This window comes from Cenococcum geophilum (genome assembly GCF_001692895.1).
Source record: "Cenococcum geophilum 1.58 unplaced genomic scaffold K441scaffold_33, whole genome shotgun sequence".
NCBI classification, from domain to species: Eukaryota; Fungi; Ascomycota; class Dothideomycetes; order Gloniales; family Gloniaceae; genus Cenococcum; species Cenococcum geophilum.
This window is the reverse complement of record NW_027137591.1, coordinates 1153726-1173199: the sequence shown is the minus strand read 5'-3', so window position 1 is coordinate 1173199 and position 19474 is coordinate 1153726. Positions and strand designations below refer to the sequence as shown.

Here is a 19474-nt window from a genome sequence, read left to right as displayed (position 1 = left end):
GTAGCTGCCATCAGGGTATAGCTGTCCGTGCGGCCTTGGCGTTGGACGCCAGCGGTCGAAGGGATAGATACGCTGCTTCTGGTAGCGCCTGTAGTATTATAGAGACGTAGAATTGGTCGTAGGCTAAGCGTTGGTGGTAAAAAGGCGCAACGTAATGTCACGGAACGGGGGCAGTGGCTACAGAGCGTATGTATTTGAGGAGTCTATAAGACGTTGCGCGATCGATCGTAAGGGTCGAGGGCGTAAGGAGGTGATATACCTATGCGTAGCTGACGTAAGCTGTACGCGAGGTGTACACGAGAGCACGGGGCTCTCCTATGGAGGCCCCTGCGGTCGGGTTCCGTGACAAAGTATATATATAAGGCCTAAAGGTTTAGTTAATTATAGAGCTAGTTTTTATAATTTTTTAAGCCTATACATAGCCCTAGACCTTATATAGATAGCTTTAATAATTTTATTAAAAAAGGTAACTGCTTTATATATAAAAAAAGTTATATTACTTAATAAATCTTATAAAAGTTTTTTAGACTATAGAATTAACTTTTTAACAAAAAAGGTTAGCGATATCCGCTAATTGATTCTATGGTCTGGCTACACTCTCCGAGCTTCAGAGTCAGTCGGTCGAGTTGCCAAATGCCCTTAACTGCGCGCCAATTGCGTTAACTACCGGCCGTTGAGGCAATTGATAGGGGACAATATTTTGCCGATGATGTTAGCGACTTCCGTACCAGCCCCAAATTTCCTAACGGAATTCATCGAGATGACGTCACCCTCTAAGCGCACCCCTTAACGCTTAACATGATTTCTAAGCTAAGCATTCAAAATAATTCGATTTCTAAAGCAAACGAATGTTCTAGTCGATTATTTAGGGATATATAAGGAAGCTAGAGTAGCAAGGTGGCTGGGCGGGGTGGAGGTTTGCAAAATGTGACTTCGTAACAAGCTACGTAGCGTTGAAAGATTGCAGCAGCTTGACGACCGCCTCGCGCCCGTTCTCCGCAGCCCACGATAGCGGCGTTTGACCATCGGAGTCCCTCGAGTCCACGTCCACCTTGCCCGTCTCGAGCAGCAGTTTTGCTACCGCGTCAAGCCCGAAATACGACGCTATGATAAGGGAGCTGGCGGATTTAGGAAATCCAGATGTATTGGATGCATATATAGCGGACCAGGCCTTGTATCGTTTTGATCCTATCTCGCAGAGACTTCGTGCTGATACTGCTATTTCCTCCTCGCTCCGTATGCCTGCCTCACGAAAGTGAGCTGCCCAATTATGGGCAGAATAATCGAGTAAGACCGTGAAGCGAGTTTCAACAAAATCCAACGTAAGGCACCAAATGCATCTTTCCGCGAGTATTCTGTTTGACCTTTCTGGTTGCAGTGAATGCTTCCATTTAAGTAGGCTATACTGAGAGTTAAGATGAGAAGTATCCTTTAATGAAGCCGAGGAATCGTCCCGAACTAGAAACTCCTTCGCAGTTTGATGAAGGAGGTAGATTTTCGCATCTATAATGACCACGAAAAGGCCGCAAATATCTCTAAGGGTGGCTCGGAACCGCTCTTCTGGTTCTAGTTCCTGCATAACGTCGTCGTATGATCTGTGAGTTCCCTCGATTGCCATTGCCAGAGACATCTCTTTCAAAGACAGCGGCCTTGTTGCAGCAGTAACAATATGCAAGAGTCTCTTGGCTTTTTCTGTGTCCGAGCTTCTATCCAGGATTCTATTATAAGCATCATCGACAGTTTGAGGTATTTGACGTATTGCTTTACGGACGTTCCCTTTTGTGAAGCCCGGCATATTCTCGATAACATCTAAGGTAAGACTAACCCAGAGATAGGTCCGGTTGGGAACAAGCTTGAGCTGCTCCTGCAGAAAAATACGCTCGTTCGGCTCTAGAGACCTTTTCCTACCGATATCCTCTACTCTATTTTTGATTACGAGATCTATCTCTCGTGAAATCTTCTCAACTTCGACCTCACCCTCACCACTTAGGTGAATGGTAGGCAGGCGGTTCTCCAACTCCCAGAATTCACGCCGTATATGACCGAATGGCCTGCTGGTCAACAAAAACTTCAATCTGAGCCTGCTCGAGTCGGCCACGTAGAGGTTCCTCACTGCCTGGATGAGCTGGGACCGGTCGCTATCCTGGCACTCGTCTAAGGCGTCTAGGATGCAAATAATCTCTCCAGCATTCTGATCGGCCGCAACACTGATCAGCGTACTCCATAAATCGTGAAATGACTGGATAAATTTGTCCCCGTCAGTGTCCAGCGTGTCAAGTATTGAGCCCCGTAAAAGATGCTTTTTTGCCAGGAAAAGCTGGCGTAATATCGCGCATAGAGCATTAGTAGCGCTCTTCTGGTCCGTGAAATCATCTTTAAAAAAGAAGTAACAAGTAGTCCTTTTGCTTGTGCTTGGAAGAACATGGTCAACCAGGTACTTTGCCAAAACCGACTTCCCGCATCCTGGATCGGCGGACACCCAGAGAAGACTTGACCTGTCAGTCTTTACCCAGTTTTGGAAAAGAGAGTGGCTGGTAAACCATTCGCATGTATTTGGGACGCGCTCGCCATTCCTCTCTTTGCGATCTCTGTAAGGACAGGTATAAAGCATCTTAAGGAATTTTTTGGCCTTCTCATCCCGAGCCGACATTTTTTGCCACGTCCTGTCCTTCTCCTGTGCTTTTTGAAGCCGTTCAAGCCGGCTCCTTATATCATCTGCATCGATTAGAGCCGTGAAACTTCTTATAGAATCCTCAGATTCTTTGATGTCTTGTAGTAACGCATCCCATCCATCTTGCTTGAACATGTCATTAAAAGTTTGAGTTACTAGGTGTTTCCGCAGGTAACAAAGGGCTCGAGCTTGGAACTCGAGGATCTTGGAGTATAACGCTGTTAAGTTTGCTTCGAACTTCTGTTTCATCGGGACGGGATGCTTTGGGTCGAGAAGCGGAAGCTTTGCCCTCGATCGGTAGAGATCTTCCATAATATGAAGGCGACAGATCAGCGCAGAGATAGAGTCCAAGCCCTTTAAGAGAGTAGCATGTTGCTCTACGGCTTGAACGAGAAGCTGCGCACGAGTAAGTATTCCTGAAGGCATAGCGAGTTACATTAAGAGGGTATGCTTCATCTAAGTTGGAATAGCGCCGTTTTAGGATCAACTTACCGTGAGAACTACGGTTACTCCAGCGCAAGCTATAGCAGCTGGCGGACTCGCACTCGCTGCGGAATTAATGAGATTCTTCGCAATTAGAACATTTTTGAAGGCTCCGGTTAGTAGATCCCTAGCCTCCACCCCATGNTCGCCGAACCGAACCGTCCACTTCTTATCTTCTAGCTCTTGTGTCTTAGCATCGAGAAGCTCGCATAGCTGTTTCTGGCGGTCGGCAGTTGCGCTAGGTTTGAGTTCCGATCCGAGCTCCGATCCGAGAATCTCAAGGTATGTCTGCCAAATCTTTCCCTTACTCTTGTCACCGCTCAACATCTGCTCCGCTCTCATCCATAGATTGCCATCCTCACTGGAAGTCGCGGCATCCGGCTTGGACTCAATGGGAGTGCTTGAGCCCGCCGTGCCAACATCCGGACAAGGATTCTTTGGTTCTCCTTTGCCCCTCTTTGGAGACTTTTGGAAACGCAATGCAGATCTCCAGGAGCTTTCCGGGAGGGGTGTGGAACCAGTGTTTTCAGACTGAGGACCTCTTCCCTGGAGTTTCCTGAGCACGGATGATAACTGTGTCATTCTTCGCAAACGAATTTGGCTCGGTATGAGCTAAGAGTACAGGCAATTTCTTGTTTCGCTAATATGAACAAGCTTTATCTCAAGAATAAGCTGGTACACTGATGCGTGAAAAGTTAGCGCCCGGCAACCCAAGACGTACTGAGACGGATGACGTGGCGTTCTCCGCTGGCGGCTTGTATTGTAACTGTCTCCAAGCTTCGGAGGCCAATACTGTAGCAACTAGCACGTGGTTGGCTGCTAAATTGGTGGGGTGCTACAGTGCGCGCCGGTCCCGGGTCGGGCCCCTCGTCTGCTCCAGTGTCAGGGTAAAGCATTTGCCAAGAGCTGCAGCAAGGACCGTGCGCTGAAAGTCTGATTCTGCACAGTGCTGGCACCGATAAAATCTTATCCAATACGAACCAATAAAATATCGGTATTGCCAATATTGCCAATATTCGGATAATATTGCAATATTGCTTGGCATACCAAAATTTTATATTATACCTAAAGGTTATCTTCTATCTATATAATATTATATTATATATCTTCTAAAACTTATATTATCTCTTATTTTTAATATTATTAGTAGGGGGGGGGATAAGGGGGGTATGGGGGGGAAGGGGGGGTAGGGAAGGTAGGTAGCTAAGGTTTTAGGCCTCTTTTAGGGGCATTTAGCGGGTCTAGGGGCATAGACCGCCTAAAATCTCGTTGCTTAGGCAATAGAGCCCCTATAAGGTCGCCAAAGTTATGGGGGCTCTGTCGCCTAAGCAACGAGATTTTAGGCGGTCTATGCCCCTAGACCCGCCAAAGGCCCCCTAAAGAGGCCTAAAACCTCGGCGACTCGCATATAGGGCACGTGCGCTCGTAGCCGGATACCTCCTTTTCCTTAAGAATTCGTCTATTCTTATAATATATCCTATTATTCTATTAATTAAACTCCCTATCTATATCTTGCCTTATAAAAAAGCTTTTTTATAAAGTAGTAAGGCTCTTTTATAATGTAAGGCTGCGTAAAGCCAGTTATTTTTATTTTTTACCCAATATTGGCAATATCGTATTGCCGATATATTTCCGATAACCGATATTTTATCGGTTCGTATTGGTTCGTATCGGTGCCAGGTCTGATTCTGCAAGCTAAGTGTTCACGGCTCAGCGACTCAGCGGGCGCTCAGCCGAGCAGTCAATACTATCATGTACCGACTTGCATAGTACTTCCAGCGACGTGAAGCATCTCTGGTCACAGCAAGGCGCACACACTTTACCTCCAAGAATATTTGTATATATTGTACCCGCAAAGTATCTATCGCTCAAACACGCCAACTATATACTCATCAAGCCAAAATGTACAGATACTACACGTGAAGCCACATTTCAAATATTCTCCCAAACGCCATCCATGATACTCATCAAGCCAAAATGTACAGATACTACACGTGAAGCCACATTTCAAATATTCTCCCAAACGCCATCCATGCAATGATGCCCTTCAACCTTACATGCGGTTTCTCGGGCTGTTTGCTTCCTGTTTCCTCCAGTCCCTAAGTTCTCTCGTTCCCATGCTCCCCAAGCCACCTTCGCACCTCCGCTCCCATCCTCCAAGTCGTACTACAAGCGTAGTGGCATTATCTGCATCTGTGGAAACTTCTGTCGCAAAGCTGGTAACGTCCCGAGCGCCTTGCTCTGGTGTGCGTGCTTCTTTAACGATATCTACAATTTCCTGGTCGCTAAGAGGGCCGGAGACTCCATCGGAAATAAGAACAAGGAAAGAGTACTCTGCAGGCGATAACTCGATGCGTCGGATCTCGGGTTCAGCAGATACGCCAATGCGCTTCGACGCCATGTCGCCGAAGGCGCGAGTATTTGCAAGCCCAGACACTCGCTCTTCGCCAAAAGAGTCAGTCACAAAAGTCGCTGCGTATCGTCGTAGTCGAGTGGCTTCTTGAGGGAGTGAGGGATGATGGTTCGAGGTAAGCGGAATAGCAAGGCCCGTAGCCGTGTCGCAAAGGAGGATTCGAGTGTCGCCGACATGAGCAGTGACGATTGTAGAAGGAGAGGCAGGATGCCAGAACGGCGATGGTGTAGGCGTTGACACGAGTGCAATGCTACATGTACTACCGCCTTTAAATCGTTTAGGACCACCTATATTTTTCCCCGCTTTGGAGGGATGGCCAAGAATATCGTCAGCGTTGATCGCGCGGTCAGCTAAGACTGAGTCTTCATCCTTCTTCACGACTTGTGCAAAGACAAAGTCGTAGTCGGCTTTCAGAAATGCGTAGCTAAGCACTGTTTCAATGCCGATGCCTTCCGTAGTATCATCTGAGAGACTGGAGTGTTTAAGCTGCTTCTGTTGAACTAATTCCTTCTCTAAGCTATGGCCCTGCCCACCGGCTGATAACAAGAAGTATTCTGGCTTGAAGCGTCTGAAGTAGCCCCCTACCAGCTCTTTCCAAGATATGACAAGAGAGCGTTCCAGGCTCTCTGCTTTGAGAATACTATCGGATTGTTTCAGAGGGGGAAATCCGTCAGGTAGAGGAGTCTGGTCATCTGTACTATTAGGCAGTTTCTCGCTGGCACCTCGCTGTGGTGGTTTGATTGGTTTAATGCCCGGGGCTTTGAGAGTTTTCACGGCATCCAGACTGTCTTTGCCTGAAGCTTCCCCTTCAGTAACGGAGCTGCGCTCATCTTTATCACCCATACTACTCGGCCAACCCATGTACGTTTCCGGATTCCCTTTTCTCTTGAGGCTGCTCTCCAGCTCAAACAACCTTGCGCCTTCCTCCACATACTCATGCAATTGTTCGCTCAAAAAGCCGCTACACTCACTCCCACCATGCCCATCAAACACCCCAAAGTAGAAGACCTGAGGATCTCCACTAGGGCTATCAGCCGGAGTGATTTCATTGCTTACATCGCCCTTCTTACTTCGTGTCAGCGATATCGGCCTCCTCTTTGCAAATGCGGGAATTTCGATTGTGCCAGCCTGATAACTGTCCTCGTTGTACGGTCGACTCCCTCGAGAAAGGGAAACGCCGAAATGATGTTTTGCGCTCTTGAGTGGTATGCGAACAACCGTCATCTCCCGCGACACTCCAACCATTGGAGGGGCTGCAGCAGGAGATCTGTTGTTCCCACGTGGGGTGTGAGGGGTCGATTTGTCCCGAGGGAGCTTATGGTGAGGGCCCCCAGCGGATCCCGCATCGGGATGGAGGGAGGAGGAGGGTAGATGGGTTATAAAGTACTCGTGAAAGTGTCGGCGCGGCCATTGAGGGCAGACGCAAGAGCGCGTTTTGCTGGCTCTAGTGATGCGGATTGGTAGAGTCCACATGCTTGAGCGGACGACGAAGGACACATGATGCGCGTGAAGACTGTGGAGAAGTGTTATGTCATTCCTTCAAGGACAAGATAAACAATTCCTGGAATTGGGGGAGATGGCTGGGTATGGACAGTTTGGTGTAGTTCTTGATCGCTTCCCCACACGCATCGGCAAATTCGCGGAGAAGCGGAGACGACTTCCTGCCTCGTCCGGGCTCGCCCACGAGTTTACTCAACGCCAAGTTAGAATTTCTTGAATATATTGCTATGAACCAAGTGCACTTTTATCTAGAATCAGGGTGCAAGATCCAGGATGGAATATAGTGCCCAATGACTAGAGGTGATCAGCTCGCCCAAGCAAGTGAAGGGACCAGCAAACAAAACGAGGAAAGCAATCCGGAACCTTGGAAGGACACAACCCTTCAGCAAAGCTCTCAGCAAGAAATTAAAGAAATCCGGACTCGTTAGAACTCGTCCGCCTTGCGTCGTAATTCCCATGAAGCATTAATTAGAAAACAGAATAAAAGCGTCTCCATCAGATGTTGCACCCAGAACCTCACCCCAATTCCACCTCATCAACGATCAGGAATGTCTGACCAAAGAAAAGAGTCAAGTCTTAGTGCTTGCGCATGATAAGTACCTCCGAGTGATGTACAAGGTCCGTTACAACAGCATTTCCGCTGTAATCAACCTGCACAATAGCTGGTGAGACGCCCAGCAACACCTTGAAGTTGTCCGGACTTTTTGAAACGTGCTTTAGCGTAGTCTGAGGGTCTCCAAGCAGATAATGATTCCGAACAACCATATTGTCCTTCTGGAACTGGGACCCAGAGCCTGGGAAATTGAAATCCCACTTCCTGTGCTCTTTCCGCATCCTCATCGCGATGCGGTAGCCCTTCACAACCAATTCGCGTAGATCCTCAAATGCCTTTGTCCGATGGGTTTCGTGAATGATCGAGTTGAAGATGTCCATCAAGCTGTTGGTCAATTCTTCGGATTTGTCCTTTCTCCAATACCGATACTTCTCCTCCTGATTCATCTCGTTGAACAAGCCAACCCGGTCAGCGATAATAGAGCGCCTAATAGTAGAATCTTGAGCTTGAGCAACGGCCTTGTTCCAGCGATCAACAAGATCCATGTTCTTTTGGTGCTTAAGGACGTCGTAGCTCTTAAAGATGTCTTCGGCCATTGTTGCTTCGCCAATTCTACGGTTAATAATGGCAGCAACCACAAAACCTCGGAGTGATAGATCATCAATAAGGTCATCAGAACCCCTCCAATTCCCCATGACAGAAGTTACAGTGCGTACGAAAGGGTTCAGGGAACCCATCCTGGACGGCATAAGTCTTGCATAACCATGTCCCCACTTTTCAATTGACCCGAAGTAGTCGCTCAAGAGGCCACGGTATGGTTGCTGTCGGAGATCCGAAGCGGGTGGGCTCTTCAATGCAGTAGTAGTAAGAACCTTTGATTGGGGGTCGTGTAACATTGCCTTGAGTACAGGCGTCTCTGTGCGTATTGGAGGCTTATGTACGCTCAGTGAAGTGCTTGGGGTTTCGGCAAACTTCGCAAACGTTGGAGTCTGCGGCAATCCAGATTGGAACCCAGTCATTCGGTGGCCAGAATAGCCAATTCCATTTTCGCTATGGTGATGGTGAGTTGGGGTCACCGGAACCGACATAGAACGCACCGTAGCTTCAAGTTCACGCACTCTCCTCCACAAGGTGTCTGCATTCGCTATAGCTTCATCACGTTCATTAATAGAGCTCTGTAGCATGGATTTGTACGTCTCAACTTCTTTCTCTGACGATGTGACTCTCTCTTTCAACACTTCAAGCTTTTCTTGGAGAACTCCGTACTTCACAGCTATATCTACCAAGGCTGCCGTCTCAGAATGGCTAGGTACGCGAGTGTCGTTATAGGAGATGATTTTGTCTTGACTCTTCAGAGCTGATAGTTCTGGTCGTAAGCCAACAGATCTTGGCTCTTCGGCAGCCATATTACTTCGGCCTCCATGCTTCAGCAGTGGGTATGGAGAGTCTCTAAGCAGCTGCTCTGGCAAGAAGAACCTTGATTTAGGTTCATATTTCGGCTTATCGTAGGAGTGATTTCCGCCATCATACGTATCAATTGACGCTTGCAACATCTTATTGACGTCCTTCGGGGGGGTTCGTGGGTCCTTTGCTGAACTAGGAAGCCGATTCGAAAATGAGTGCCTAGAAACTTGAAAGGGTGCCTCGCCTTTCTGTTCCTTTAAAATTCCTCGATTGGGGCTAGTGTAAAACGGGTCCATGGTCGCTTGAAGGTTGTTGCCATCACTTCCAGCGCTACGCTGACCAAAACTTGATTGAAGCTTGTCACCGCTACTAGAGTGACGACGATTCATAGCATTGCTAGAGCTATTGTCTCTTCTGGGATAGCCGTGCTTTGTGTCCGGAGTCGGAGTTTTTGGCGGTTGCTGGCTTTGGGTTTTGTCAGCCACTCGCCGAGAGCTCTCTCGCTGTCCAGACATGATAGGTTCGGAGCTTTGGATCTGTGAATTCGTGTGTATCGATATCTATGAAATGTGCCACCGGAGACACTGAACCAAGCCACACCGAGTTGAGGTAAAGGATTGCTAGAGCTAATCGGAGGTAGAATGCAGTAAGTAACTTGAAGGAGCTGTAAGAGTAAAGAACTGGCCAGGTCAGTCACCTGCTGCGTTCTTGACCAGGGAACACGGCTCGACATGGTGCGAAAATCATTTGGAAGGACGGTGCCGCATCTGCGCATGACAAGAAGACCAACCTCATAATTCAACGAGTAGGGCAGAAAAGAGCTGAGCGGGAAGGGGCCAGGACCAACGTGTTTGGTTGCTCCAAGGCCTGAGAATTGGCTTTGACTAGATGTAAACACTTACCCAGGATAATAGAATTGACTGACACGGTCTGTGCGAACAGGTATTACAGCTTACTGCAAGGATACGTAGATGAAAAGCCGTTTTGAATAGCGCTTGGAAGAGCGAGTTACGCGTTGTTAATATCGTAACACTTAGGTTATCTTAGATAAGAAGCAGAAAGGATCTTGAAGCTGAGGCAAACCTGCGGCGCTTTACCGAAGCAACTTAAGTCGAAGCGTGATGACTCAAGACCCTGACGTACGAATGGCAGAAGATGATTCTGAGACTTGAGTTGTTGAAAAATAAGCCCCTATACCACCCTGGGTGTGATCTTGAGATTGATGAAGAAGTTAGGAATGGTTAGAGAAGGGTGTTGAAGGGTGACCATGAGAGGGGCTGGAGGTGAAATCGGAGGCTTGCTTTGCCAGAACACAGCCGAAAATGGACACGCCAAGACAAGCGAAACAAGCACATATGGTGAATCTGGCCAGGCGAAAACTTCAAGATGCAGCCGAATGACAAAGATGGTGGTTGAGTGAATAAGCGACCAGGGAGCGTCCAGGGAAACGAACATAATGGTTACAGAAATTCCGTACGATGATTGAAAAAAATATCAACCCAGAAACACCAACCTAGGGGCAATAGATACTGTCCAAAATTTTGCGGAATTGACCACATACCTCTGGTATTCTATTTTTATTTGAATTGCCAATCAAGAAGTTTTGTTCTACCCTCATCATTGCCGCTGCACCGCAGGTGCCTTGAGTCTGCATATGCATCTCGTCTCTGATAATACCAGCCGGTAATTTCATTGAAAGTAATAGAGGTTTTATTGGCCCACCAATTACTCGATATCTTCATAATCATTAAAGAAATATGCCAGAGGCGGCCTAAGGGATTCAGGATACGTTGATATAGGTTGTAATTTGACTGGGTTTAATGTCTGTAGAAGTTAGCTATGGATTGTCGCCGGATGTGCGATTGCAATAGGACTGGTAGGCCAATGCGGTCGGCGTTGCTGGAAGTGTAATTAAAATTTGACCCCAAAGTTACAAGATAGAAGATCAAGTCAAGCTGTGTTGAAGTGATATTGACGAGATGTTCAGAAGGGTAAGAAAGCCAAGGAAAAGCATAGGTTTTCGACACTGCCGCAATGATGAATGAAGTTGTAAACCAAAGCGGCAATGTGCATAAGCAAAGAAGTAATGTTCTCATGTGGTCTAGCGGATGAGGAATAGTAAGAACAATGATAAGTGATGTTGTTAAAGAGAAGACAGTGATGGACTTGGCGAATCTGCAGCGGGTGCCGTAACTTGCAGGATGGCTAGGCTAGGTTCAGATATGATCGTAGACCACATGAAGAGTTTGAGCGTGGTGCAGACGACGAATTTATCTTGAGAAGGGGACTGGGTGAAACTTTTCCAGGGTACCAAGCGGTGAAAGAAGATAGAGGCGGACACGGCCTTGAGAAGCGCTTGGGCGGTCGGTTCCAAATACTCGAATTGAATGAAGATGTAAACATGAGGAGTGACGGGTGTAGAGGACTGCCAAAGGAAGTTGAAAGGACTTGTCAAGAAAGTCAAATCCTGATGGTTAAAGTGGTAAGTATAGGTCGATGAGGGCCACGAGGTGTGGAACCAGGGCTTAAATTTGAACTAGTCCATGAAAGATGATTAGAAGTTGAGATAACTGTGGAAGACAAGAAGGGATGGAGCAACATCGGGTGATGGTCTGGAGGAAGGCAGGACGAGGTGTTGGAAGGACATGGTCGGATGAAGTTAGTAGAGATGGGTAGGACTCACTCGAGGTAGAGGGAGGGGTGGGTAAGTTGATGAAGCTGATATAGTGAAAGAGATGGACGAAGGTGTTTTGAGGTAGTGGGGAGGTGGAGACATGGTAGACGTAGTGGAGGTAGAAAGAGATAGTTGAAGGTGATGGACCGGTAGGTGGAGGTAGTAGAATAGAAAGAATGGAGGGAGGCAGTGTAGAGGAAAGGATGGCTGGAGGCGGTGGGAGATGAGATTGGTGAAGGTGGTGGAAACAAAGGCAGCGGCTCCACCAAAGGATGAAGAGGATAGCCATCGTTACATCAACAAGCAGGCTATATAGAGACACTGGGGCCCTATTGGTGAAAAAAGGATGCCTAAAGCTAGAGGTAGTGACGAAGAGGTAGTGGTGTTGATGAGAGGGGCGCTTTGGTGAGTAGGCCCGGGGTTGTGGTGTGGTACGGAGACGAAAACCGAGACACCGCCCGGCGTAAAATACAAGGAACGTTAGGTGAGATCTAGCAGCCAAACTCATAGCATGGCAAACAAAATCATGTAAAGTTGCGTTAGAAAGCCTTTGCGAGACGTTACCGTCACAGTGTATGAATATGGGTTAGTAAAGTCTCACATTAACAGAAAACGAAGCAGCTGTATAAGGGATGTTTCTAAGATTACTTCTCCTAAAGACTAAGAGATGCCCTATGCCATGNAGCAATTTACAGGCATGTCGCACTATGCCACGTAGACCTTTCTCGCAGGACCATAGCTAGTATTGCTTGAGGGCAGATTCCAGAAAACTAAAACGCAAACTTTTAGCCGTTATCATCTCCAATAAGCAAGATCTACTGGTAGGGGATAAGGGAAGGTACGCAGCAACACCCTTTATGTGCGTTAAACGGGATTTATGAGCCGAAAATCGGAGGCTGCGAATCGCAGATGGCGCTTTGGGTAGCACTCCGCTAAGCGACGGAGACATTAGAACGATTGCTCGAGAGATTGTTTCGCAATGCAAACCATTCAAGTAATAGAGGATCTGTTATGTCTCGTTAAATCAGAACTCGGGTTAACAGACTAGTTACAATCATATGAGTTCTAAGTAATAATCAGTGCCCTTCGAAAATGACGCCTATGAGAACTCCAAGACGCCATAAGAATTTCCTGTATCGAATGTTGCCTAAAACCATGTGTAAGAAGGTGTTGTGAGATTAGTCTACCTACCAGCCATTGCCATGTGGAACCCATCAGAACTCGTGACGGGTCTGCTACATTTCCCTCGTTGAAGCACGAGAGAAGAGGCTGCTGTAGATCTTGTCCACGACTGGTTGGGCAGTAATGATTCTGCCACCAAAGAATCTCCCGTTGAGGCCTTTGATCGCGTTTTCGCCGCCCTGGACACGGTCAAACTTAAGGTATATGTCGCCTTGACTAGTCGGATCTAGAGCAATGTGAACCACGTGACCAAATTTTTCCTCACATTCATTGCGGACGTCTTCCTCGAGATCTTTGATCCACACTTCGCCTTCTTCCCTAAGTCGACTGTTGGTATACTGTTCTAGGAATTCAAGGGCTCTAACATACTGTGATGGGTCGAAACAATTCTTCAAGACTACGCATCTGCTGGCCTGACTAACAGTAACAGGCAATGGCTTCACCTCAGTGCGAGGTTTAGGCACATTTCGCTTGTCTGCAGTACCATTGGTACCGTTGTTGTCGGCTGGTTCATCTGTTCGGGCGAGTTTTCTCATTAGGGCGTCCCTGCTGTAATTGTTAAAGTTGACGCCAGCAACGTCAGTATCATCGAGAGCACTTGCACCGCCGGCGCCTTTGTCGTTGTCTCGGCCTCCAGCGCGGTCAAAGTTGCCACCAGCACCGCCTGCATGAGCACCGCGTCCGCCATGTCCCGAAAAGGCAGAGCCCTGAAAAGAAGGTTGGTTTTGGCCTTGGAATCTCTGCAGCAAGTTGGCAGTAGATTCGGGGGTGAACTTATCGTTTCCCAAGCCCACACGGATCGGGCGGCCAGCGAGGTCAAAACCATTCATCTTCTCAAGAGCTTCCTTAGCTTGATTGGGGTCACGGAATCTGAAGGTAAATATCAGCAGCTGCATATTTGACAGGACCGGTTTAACTTACTGAACGAAGCCGTAGCCCCTGCTGCGGCCTTGTTCCTCCTTCTGCAATTGTACAAACTCCAGTTCGCCAAATGGCTCGAAGACATTCTGTAGATCGCTCTCAGTGATACTGAAGTGTATGTTACCAACATACAACCTGTGGAAGGGGACGCCACTAGTGGCGTTGCTACTGCCTTCGCCAGTCCGAGCTTGGCGGTTCTTCTCGGCTTCGGTAAGCTGAGCAATGATAGGTATGCCTAAAAGCTTCTGTCCGGTAAGCTGAATGGCTTGAGGTACCGATTCTTCATCCTTAAACTCGACATATCCAACACTGGGTTATTGTTAGCAAACAATCAGGCCAATAGTAAAGGAAACATACCCTTTAGAACGACCAGAAACTCTATCCTTGACAATCTGAGCATCCTTGACTGGGCCGACTTTGCTGAAAAAATCAGCTAGCTCCTTCGTTCTTAGACGGGCAGCGAGTTGTTGAACGAAAACCGTTCGCCTATCACGTTCATCCTCGGTGAGTTGAGGAGTAGGGGACTTTCCGTTTGCCCGCGGGCTTGGAGTGCGTCGTCGACTCTCACGACCACGACCACCACGACCAGAATACCCTCGATCCCTATCGCGATCTCGGTCACGATCATCATCGCGGTCGCGGTCGCGTCGGCTCCGCCCAGTGGGTCGATAGTACCTATCACCGTCAGGGGATCTAGTCCTAGTCCGGGCGCGTCCACCGCCACGGTAGAAATCACCACCGGATGAGCGGTAATCTTCACCGTCAGCAGAGTCTCGACGGCGGTCACGGCGATGGCGTCGGTCACTGTCGCGGCTGCGACTTCGGCGTCTAGACTTGTGACTGCCGTTAACGCTGCCTTTGTCGCTCCTAGGAGATTTCATCTCTTCATCACCGTCAGCATCTCTATTGTCACGGCGATTGCGATCACGGCTGCGGTCACGGCGCTTGCGGTCTCGCTCGCGGTCTCGGCTTGAATCTCGAGGTCGTTCCCGGTCGCGCCGGTCAGATCTATCGTTCCTATGTCGTTCATCACGGTCGGTGGGCGGGCGCGACGCCTTGGGGTCAGGCGCGATGCCATTGGCCGTCGAATCAAGAAGAGCTTCGACGTCTAAACCTGATGACATGTTGGGTTGGAGGTTGTTCAAGACGTCAAGTAAGTGCGAGGAAGAGGTTCACTGCCTCAGAGTCAGAGTCAGCGAAGTGAGTCGAACAAATGTGCGAACCCTTCAGAAAAGCCAGTGATTCCGAATCTGAGAGTACGCTGTGACTGCAAAATTGAGATCGCATGCAAATTGTAAGTGGGGGAGTGATTGAGATGGTTATTGATTGTGGAGGTAGTTGGATGTTGGGCGGGAGATATGGGAGGAGAAGAACTGGAAGTAGATTAAGTCGCAGTTACCAATGGAAGTTCGGTGCGCTAGGCGCTGGGAAATCACGTGATTGTAACCCTCCCCCACGGCTTCGCTGTTATCTCATAAATCAGACGCTCCGCAGAAGATTTATTCCGTGACACGGGATAACGCATAGACCCTCTAAAACGCCTGCAAACTCCTAAGCCAATTAGAATAGCGCCCTAACTCCTGCTAACTCCTACTAACTCCTGGACCAATTAGAACAGCGCACTAATTTTAGCCCCCTACGCACCCCTATCACCTAATAAAATCCTCTACGGAGCGTCTAAGAGCTTATAGGCGTTGCTTTAGTAAGATTTAAATGTTTTAGATTGCGTATTTTAACTTTAACTGGCTCTATAAAAGGCCCCACTAACAGTTATTAATACTTTATTTAATGCATTTTAATCTTAAGATAATAGTCTTTAATTCTATATATATAAAAGCTAATTATAACGTAGTTAAAGGTATAAGATATATCGTGCAAAACCTTAACTATATTTTAGATTTAAATGTTTATAATACTTATAAACCGTTCCTCCTACTACTATCTATACTACAACCATATTACGTCTACTTTTGTTATTAGCTAAGTCCTATAACCTCCTTTAAACTCCTATAAACTTCTACAAACTCCTAGGCCAATTAGATCGCTTATATATAGGACCCTAAGGCGTGTTTAGCGTTACTCCTCTATATACACCACCTATTACCAATTAGAGTACAGCTAATTTATATTCTTTTTAACTCCTATAAACTTCCGCGAACTCCTATAAACTCCTATAAACTCCTAAGCTAATTAGATGCCTAAACAAAATTATAATTATAGGAAGAAATGGTATAAGGGTTAACAAAAGACAAGGGCGGGTAGGGTAGAGATTTGTCTGCGTCTAATACTATAACTAGGTTATATTATAGCAATCAGCTTAATAGACCTAGAAGAATTGCCATCTATTATTAAGGAAGCTTGGCGTAAGGAAAATATTCTATTATAGATGGCTATTTTAAAAGCATATCTTAAGTAAATACTCCAGTATATAAACCTAGGAGGCCGCCCTTAAACCCCTTATTTTAAATAAATACGCACCTTAAGACGTCTAATATTTGGTTTTAGCAATATACTTCTTATTACACGTATAGGTTTTAAAAAGAGTCTTATTTTTTTTATACTTTTTTAATCTTAACAGGTAAAATTACTATCTACATCGGGAAAATATTCGCAGGATAAGATTCAAGTTAACTTTGGTGTTCGCGTTTCGCGTAATTAACATGCAATTTAACTAACTCGACACGCAATTAACCAACTTAACACGCAATTAACTAACTTAATACGCAATTTAATTAACTTAACACGCAGTTAACCTACTTAATATGCAATTTAACTAACTTAACACGTAGTTAACCTACTTAATATGCAATTTAACTAACTTAACACGTAGTTAACCTACTTAACATATAATTTAAACTAACTTAATACGCAGTTAACCTACTTAATATACAATTTAACTAACTTAAACACGCAGTTAACCTACTTAATATGCAATTTAACTAACTTAACCACGTAGTTAACTACTTAATATGCAATTTAACTAACTTAAACACGTAGTTAACCTACTTAATATATAATTTAACTAACTTAATACGCAGTTAACCTACTTAATATACAATTTAACTAACTTACACGCAGTTAACCTACTAATATACAATTTAACTAACTTAACACGTAGTTAACCTACTTAATATATAATTTAACTAACTTAACACGTAGTTAACCTACTTAATATATTTAAAAGTAAACAATTAGATGGTAAGCCTGCATTAGGAAATAGAGGCTCCCCGTTTAGGTAATCCGCGCCTCGCTTACGACTTTGGCGCTACACCCCAACTGGCAATCTTCCTCAACAACCAACCATAAAAGGCCCTCCCTTCGCCGTCTTTTATCCTCTATCCTCCTTAACTTTTTCTCTCTACTCTATCCCTTTCCCCCCCTTACTCTTCTTTTATCTATCCCAGCCGCCCCCTTTATTACGCCCCAATCATCTATTATAAGGCTTTTTTTTTTTTTTTTAAACTCTACCGTAGTATATACACTGTCCCTAACTCTGCTTCCGCTAATCTATTCCTCCCTATTATCTTATTTCCATGTATACTATGCCGTCTACTTCTAGGCACCCTAAGCCGCTACTAGAGAAGCCGCTTCTAGACTCGTCCCTATAAGCAGTTTATAGACGCCTCTTCTTCTCTCTTATATACTCTCCCTATCCTTCTCTTATTAACTTTTACTCTCTCCTTTTAGGCGAGCCACGGCTGCGGTTAAAGTGGTAATACCTCCTACCGGTTATATAGTTAACGCTAGCCTATACGTTTAGGAACTTATTCTCCACCCTAGGGTTACTAATAGCATTTACTGCGCACTACCTAATGTATATTTTAGCTAAAGAATATATAGCACTTATACTATTATCTTAGCTCTAATTACCTTATATTGTACTCTCTAACTTTAGCCCTGTAGTAAAATACGCTAGCTAATCCGCGCTCCATTATCCGTGTCCTATTAGGGCTAAATCCCTCGGTAATAATATAGCAAGTCACTAGCATAAGGTATTAATTTCGTTCTTATAACCTTTACGTTACTATTATAGCCCCTATAGGATGCTATGCCTTATATAATATGTTTGGCGTAGTTATAATGTTGCAATGCAACCAGTAGGGAGCTAGTGCCTGGAAGTTAGCTAATAATAGCTTAGCGATGGCGTTGGGCGCGCTGTGAGACTAAATAGAGCCCTCTAACGTGGGGCAATGCCGGCGAGAATTAGTCATTAATGCGTTATCTAATATAGCCTCGTCCTATATAAGGGGTTAGCCAATAATTAAAGAATTAGCTGGCGATCGGTAGTTTCGTTCAAAGTAATATAGATCCTTAATTAGCTAAAAGATATAGACGATAGGCTATAATATAGACGGGTATACTAAGATGCGGAAAACGGTCTAAAGGGTTTCTTGCGATATTTACTGGCTAATCGCCCAGGAAGCCATATATAATCTTATTATAATAGAGCCTCCGCAGCGCCTATAAGTACGATATACAATCGTCTTAAAGACGCTAAGGGTGACGGGACTTTAAGCCAGTCCTTACTACCCCCTATAACTAAGCTTCTGCGCTAGGATACGGCATTTATATAGGTTCCTCACGATCCTACCTTAGACGGCGTTATTAGTAGCGGTATATAAAGTGACACTCCTTAGCTTAGAGAGGTAGCTATATATTTTAATATCCGGACTAGCTCCTATCCTTACAACTAGAGAAGCCAGCAGATCTTAGCACCAAAATAGCCTCCTCTTTTAGCACTCTTTTACTTACCCCTTTACTTCCTCCTATAAAATATATTCCTTATATTCCTCTAACGCTTAAGCCTAAGACGAAATCTAAGGCTAAGCCTAAGGCGAAGCCTAAAATAATAGAGCCCAATCTTAGCGAAGCTAGCTCCCCTAAATACGATATAGAGTGGGCTAATATTAATAACTTCTTAACTAATCTACCAGACTTTAAAGCGTCGCGTTCTTTAGATCTAGGACTACTAGCTCCGGTAAAAGCTATTAATCCTTTAGGTTCGCTATATTAAGGTATTATCTACGTCTTAAATAGTATAAGATAATAGATATCAGCTAATATATATATATAGACGGCGAAGGTAGTCTTAGCCCCATTCCTCTATAGATACTATAGAGTTACTAACCCGGCTAGGAAGGGGCTAACTAGGCTATAGGCGTTAAGGAGATAAACTTAGCTATAAATAGGTTATTTGATAAAAGTAGTCTAGGTAGGCATATTAATAGCGTTATGGCTCTTATTTACTAATTAATAATAGAATTTCCTTTAATTCTAGAGGATGATACAGCTAGAGTAAGCTATAGTATAGGGGATATCTAATCTAGTGGTGGGTTGCTAGAATATTAGAATAACGGTCTAGACGCAGCTAGTATATGCGCCCCCTCTATAGAGAATACCGAAGGCGTATATAATAGTAAGTAATCTTCCTATAGACTTATAGAGTCCCTATTTTAACGTATTTAAAGATAGTCTACTAAAGCGGGACGAACCTCTCTATAGGGATCTAGGTATAATGAGTCGGCCGTCTATAATACGCAAGCGGAAGCGCACTTTATCCGCTAATACGGCTATCTCCTCTATAAAAGTACTAGACTTAACCTCGGGACCAGCTCTAGAAGACTCTTATTTAGTAAAGCGGTAGAGGTCAGCCTAGCTATAGGCAGAGAGCCT

At 45.7% G+C, this 19474-nt stretch overlaps 5 protein-coding genes across 5 annotated transcripts; all 5 read right to left on the bottom strand.

The window, feature by feature from the left end:
- Positions 1–635: 635 nt before the first annotated feature.
- Positions 636–3794, bottom strand: K441DRAFT_706859 (uncharacterized protein). Its single transcript, XM_067653685.1, has 2 exons — positions 3164–3794; positions 636–3067 (listed from the first exon to the last, which is right to left on the bottom strand). The coding sequence occupies exons 1-2, from the start codon at positions 3734–3736 to the stop codon at positions 944–946; spliced, it is 2697 nt and encodes an 898-aa protein (XP_067501743.1). The 5' UTR covers positions 3737–3794; the 3' UTR covers positions 636–943.
- Positions 3795–5123: 1329 nt separating this feature from the next.
- On the bottom strand, positions 5124–7153 carry K441DRAFT_663480 (protein serine/threonine phosphatase 2C). The gene has a single exon (XM_067649205.1). The coding sequence runs from the start codon at positions 7038–7040 to the stop codon at positions 5208–5210; it is 1833 nt and encodes a 610-aa protein (XP_067501742.1). The 5' UTR covers positions 7041–7153; the 3' UTR covers positions 5124–5207.
- A 490-nt stretch (positions 7154–7643) lies between these two features.
- Positions 7644–9539, bottom strand: K441DRAFT_679143 (uncharacterized protein; the record flags this gene model as incomplete). Its single annotated transcript, XM_067651230.1, has 1 exon — positions 7644–9539. One exon carries the CDS (start codon positions 9537–9539, stop codon positions 7644–7646), a length of 1896 nt encoding a protein of 631 aa, XP_067501741.1.
- Positions 9540–11334: 1795 nt separating this feature from the next.
- Positions 11335–12449, bottom strand: K441DRAFT_188354 (uncharacterized protein). The gene is made up of 2 exons (XM_067640419.1): positions 11708–12449; positions 11335–11560 (listed from the first exon to the last, which is right to left on the bottom strand). The coding sequence occupies exons 1-2, from the start codon at positions 12204–12206 to the stop codon at positions 11550–11552; spliced, it is 510 nt and encodes a 169-aa protein (XP_067501740.1). The 5' UTR covers positions 12207–12449; the 3' UTR covers positions 11335–11549.
- Positions 12450–12877: 428 nt separating this feature from the next.
- K441DRAFT_663479 (splicing factor, CC1-like protein) lies at positions 12878–15108 on the bottom strand. Its single transcript, XM_067649204.1, has 4 exons — positions 14159–15108; positions 13802–14110; positions 13250–13750; positions 12878–13198 (listed from the first exon to the last, which is right to left on the bottom strand). The coding sequence occupies exons 1-4, from the start codon at positions 14923–14925 to the stop codon at positions 12934–12936; spliced, it is 1842 nt and encodes a 613-aa protein (XP_067501739.1). The 5' UTR covers positions 14926–15108; the 3' UTR covers positions 12878–12933.
- Between the last annotated feature and the right edge of the window lie 4366 nt (positions 15109–19474).

Excerpts from the sequence above, each read along its gene's own strand:
- K441DRAFT_663480 (XM_067649205.1), bottom strand. The coding sequence starts at position 7,040 with ATGTGGACTCTACCAATCCGCATCACTAGAGCCAGCAAAACGCGCTCT.
- K441DRAFT_188354 (XM_067640419.1), bottom strand. The coding sequence starts at position 12,206 with ATGAGTTTGGCTGCTAGATCTCACCTAACGTTCCTTGTATTTTACGCC.
- K441DRAFT_663479 (XM_067649204.1), bottom strand. The coding sequence starts at position 14,925 with ATGTCATCAGGTTTAGACGTCGAAGCTCTTCTTGATTCGACGGCCAAT. Across the intron at positions 14,111-14,158 it reads GTTTCTGGTCGTTCTAAAGG|TGTTGGATATGTCGAGTTTA; the intron begins GTATGTTTCCTT and ends ACAATAACCCAG. Across the intron at positions 13,199-13,249 it reads AATTGTTTCGACCCATCACA|GGAAGAAGGCGAAGTGTGGA; the intron begins GTATGTTAGAGC and ends CAGTCGACTTAG.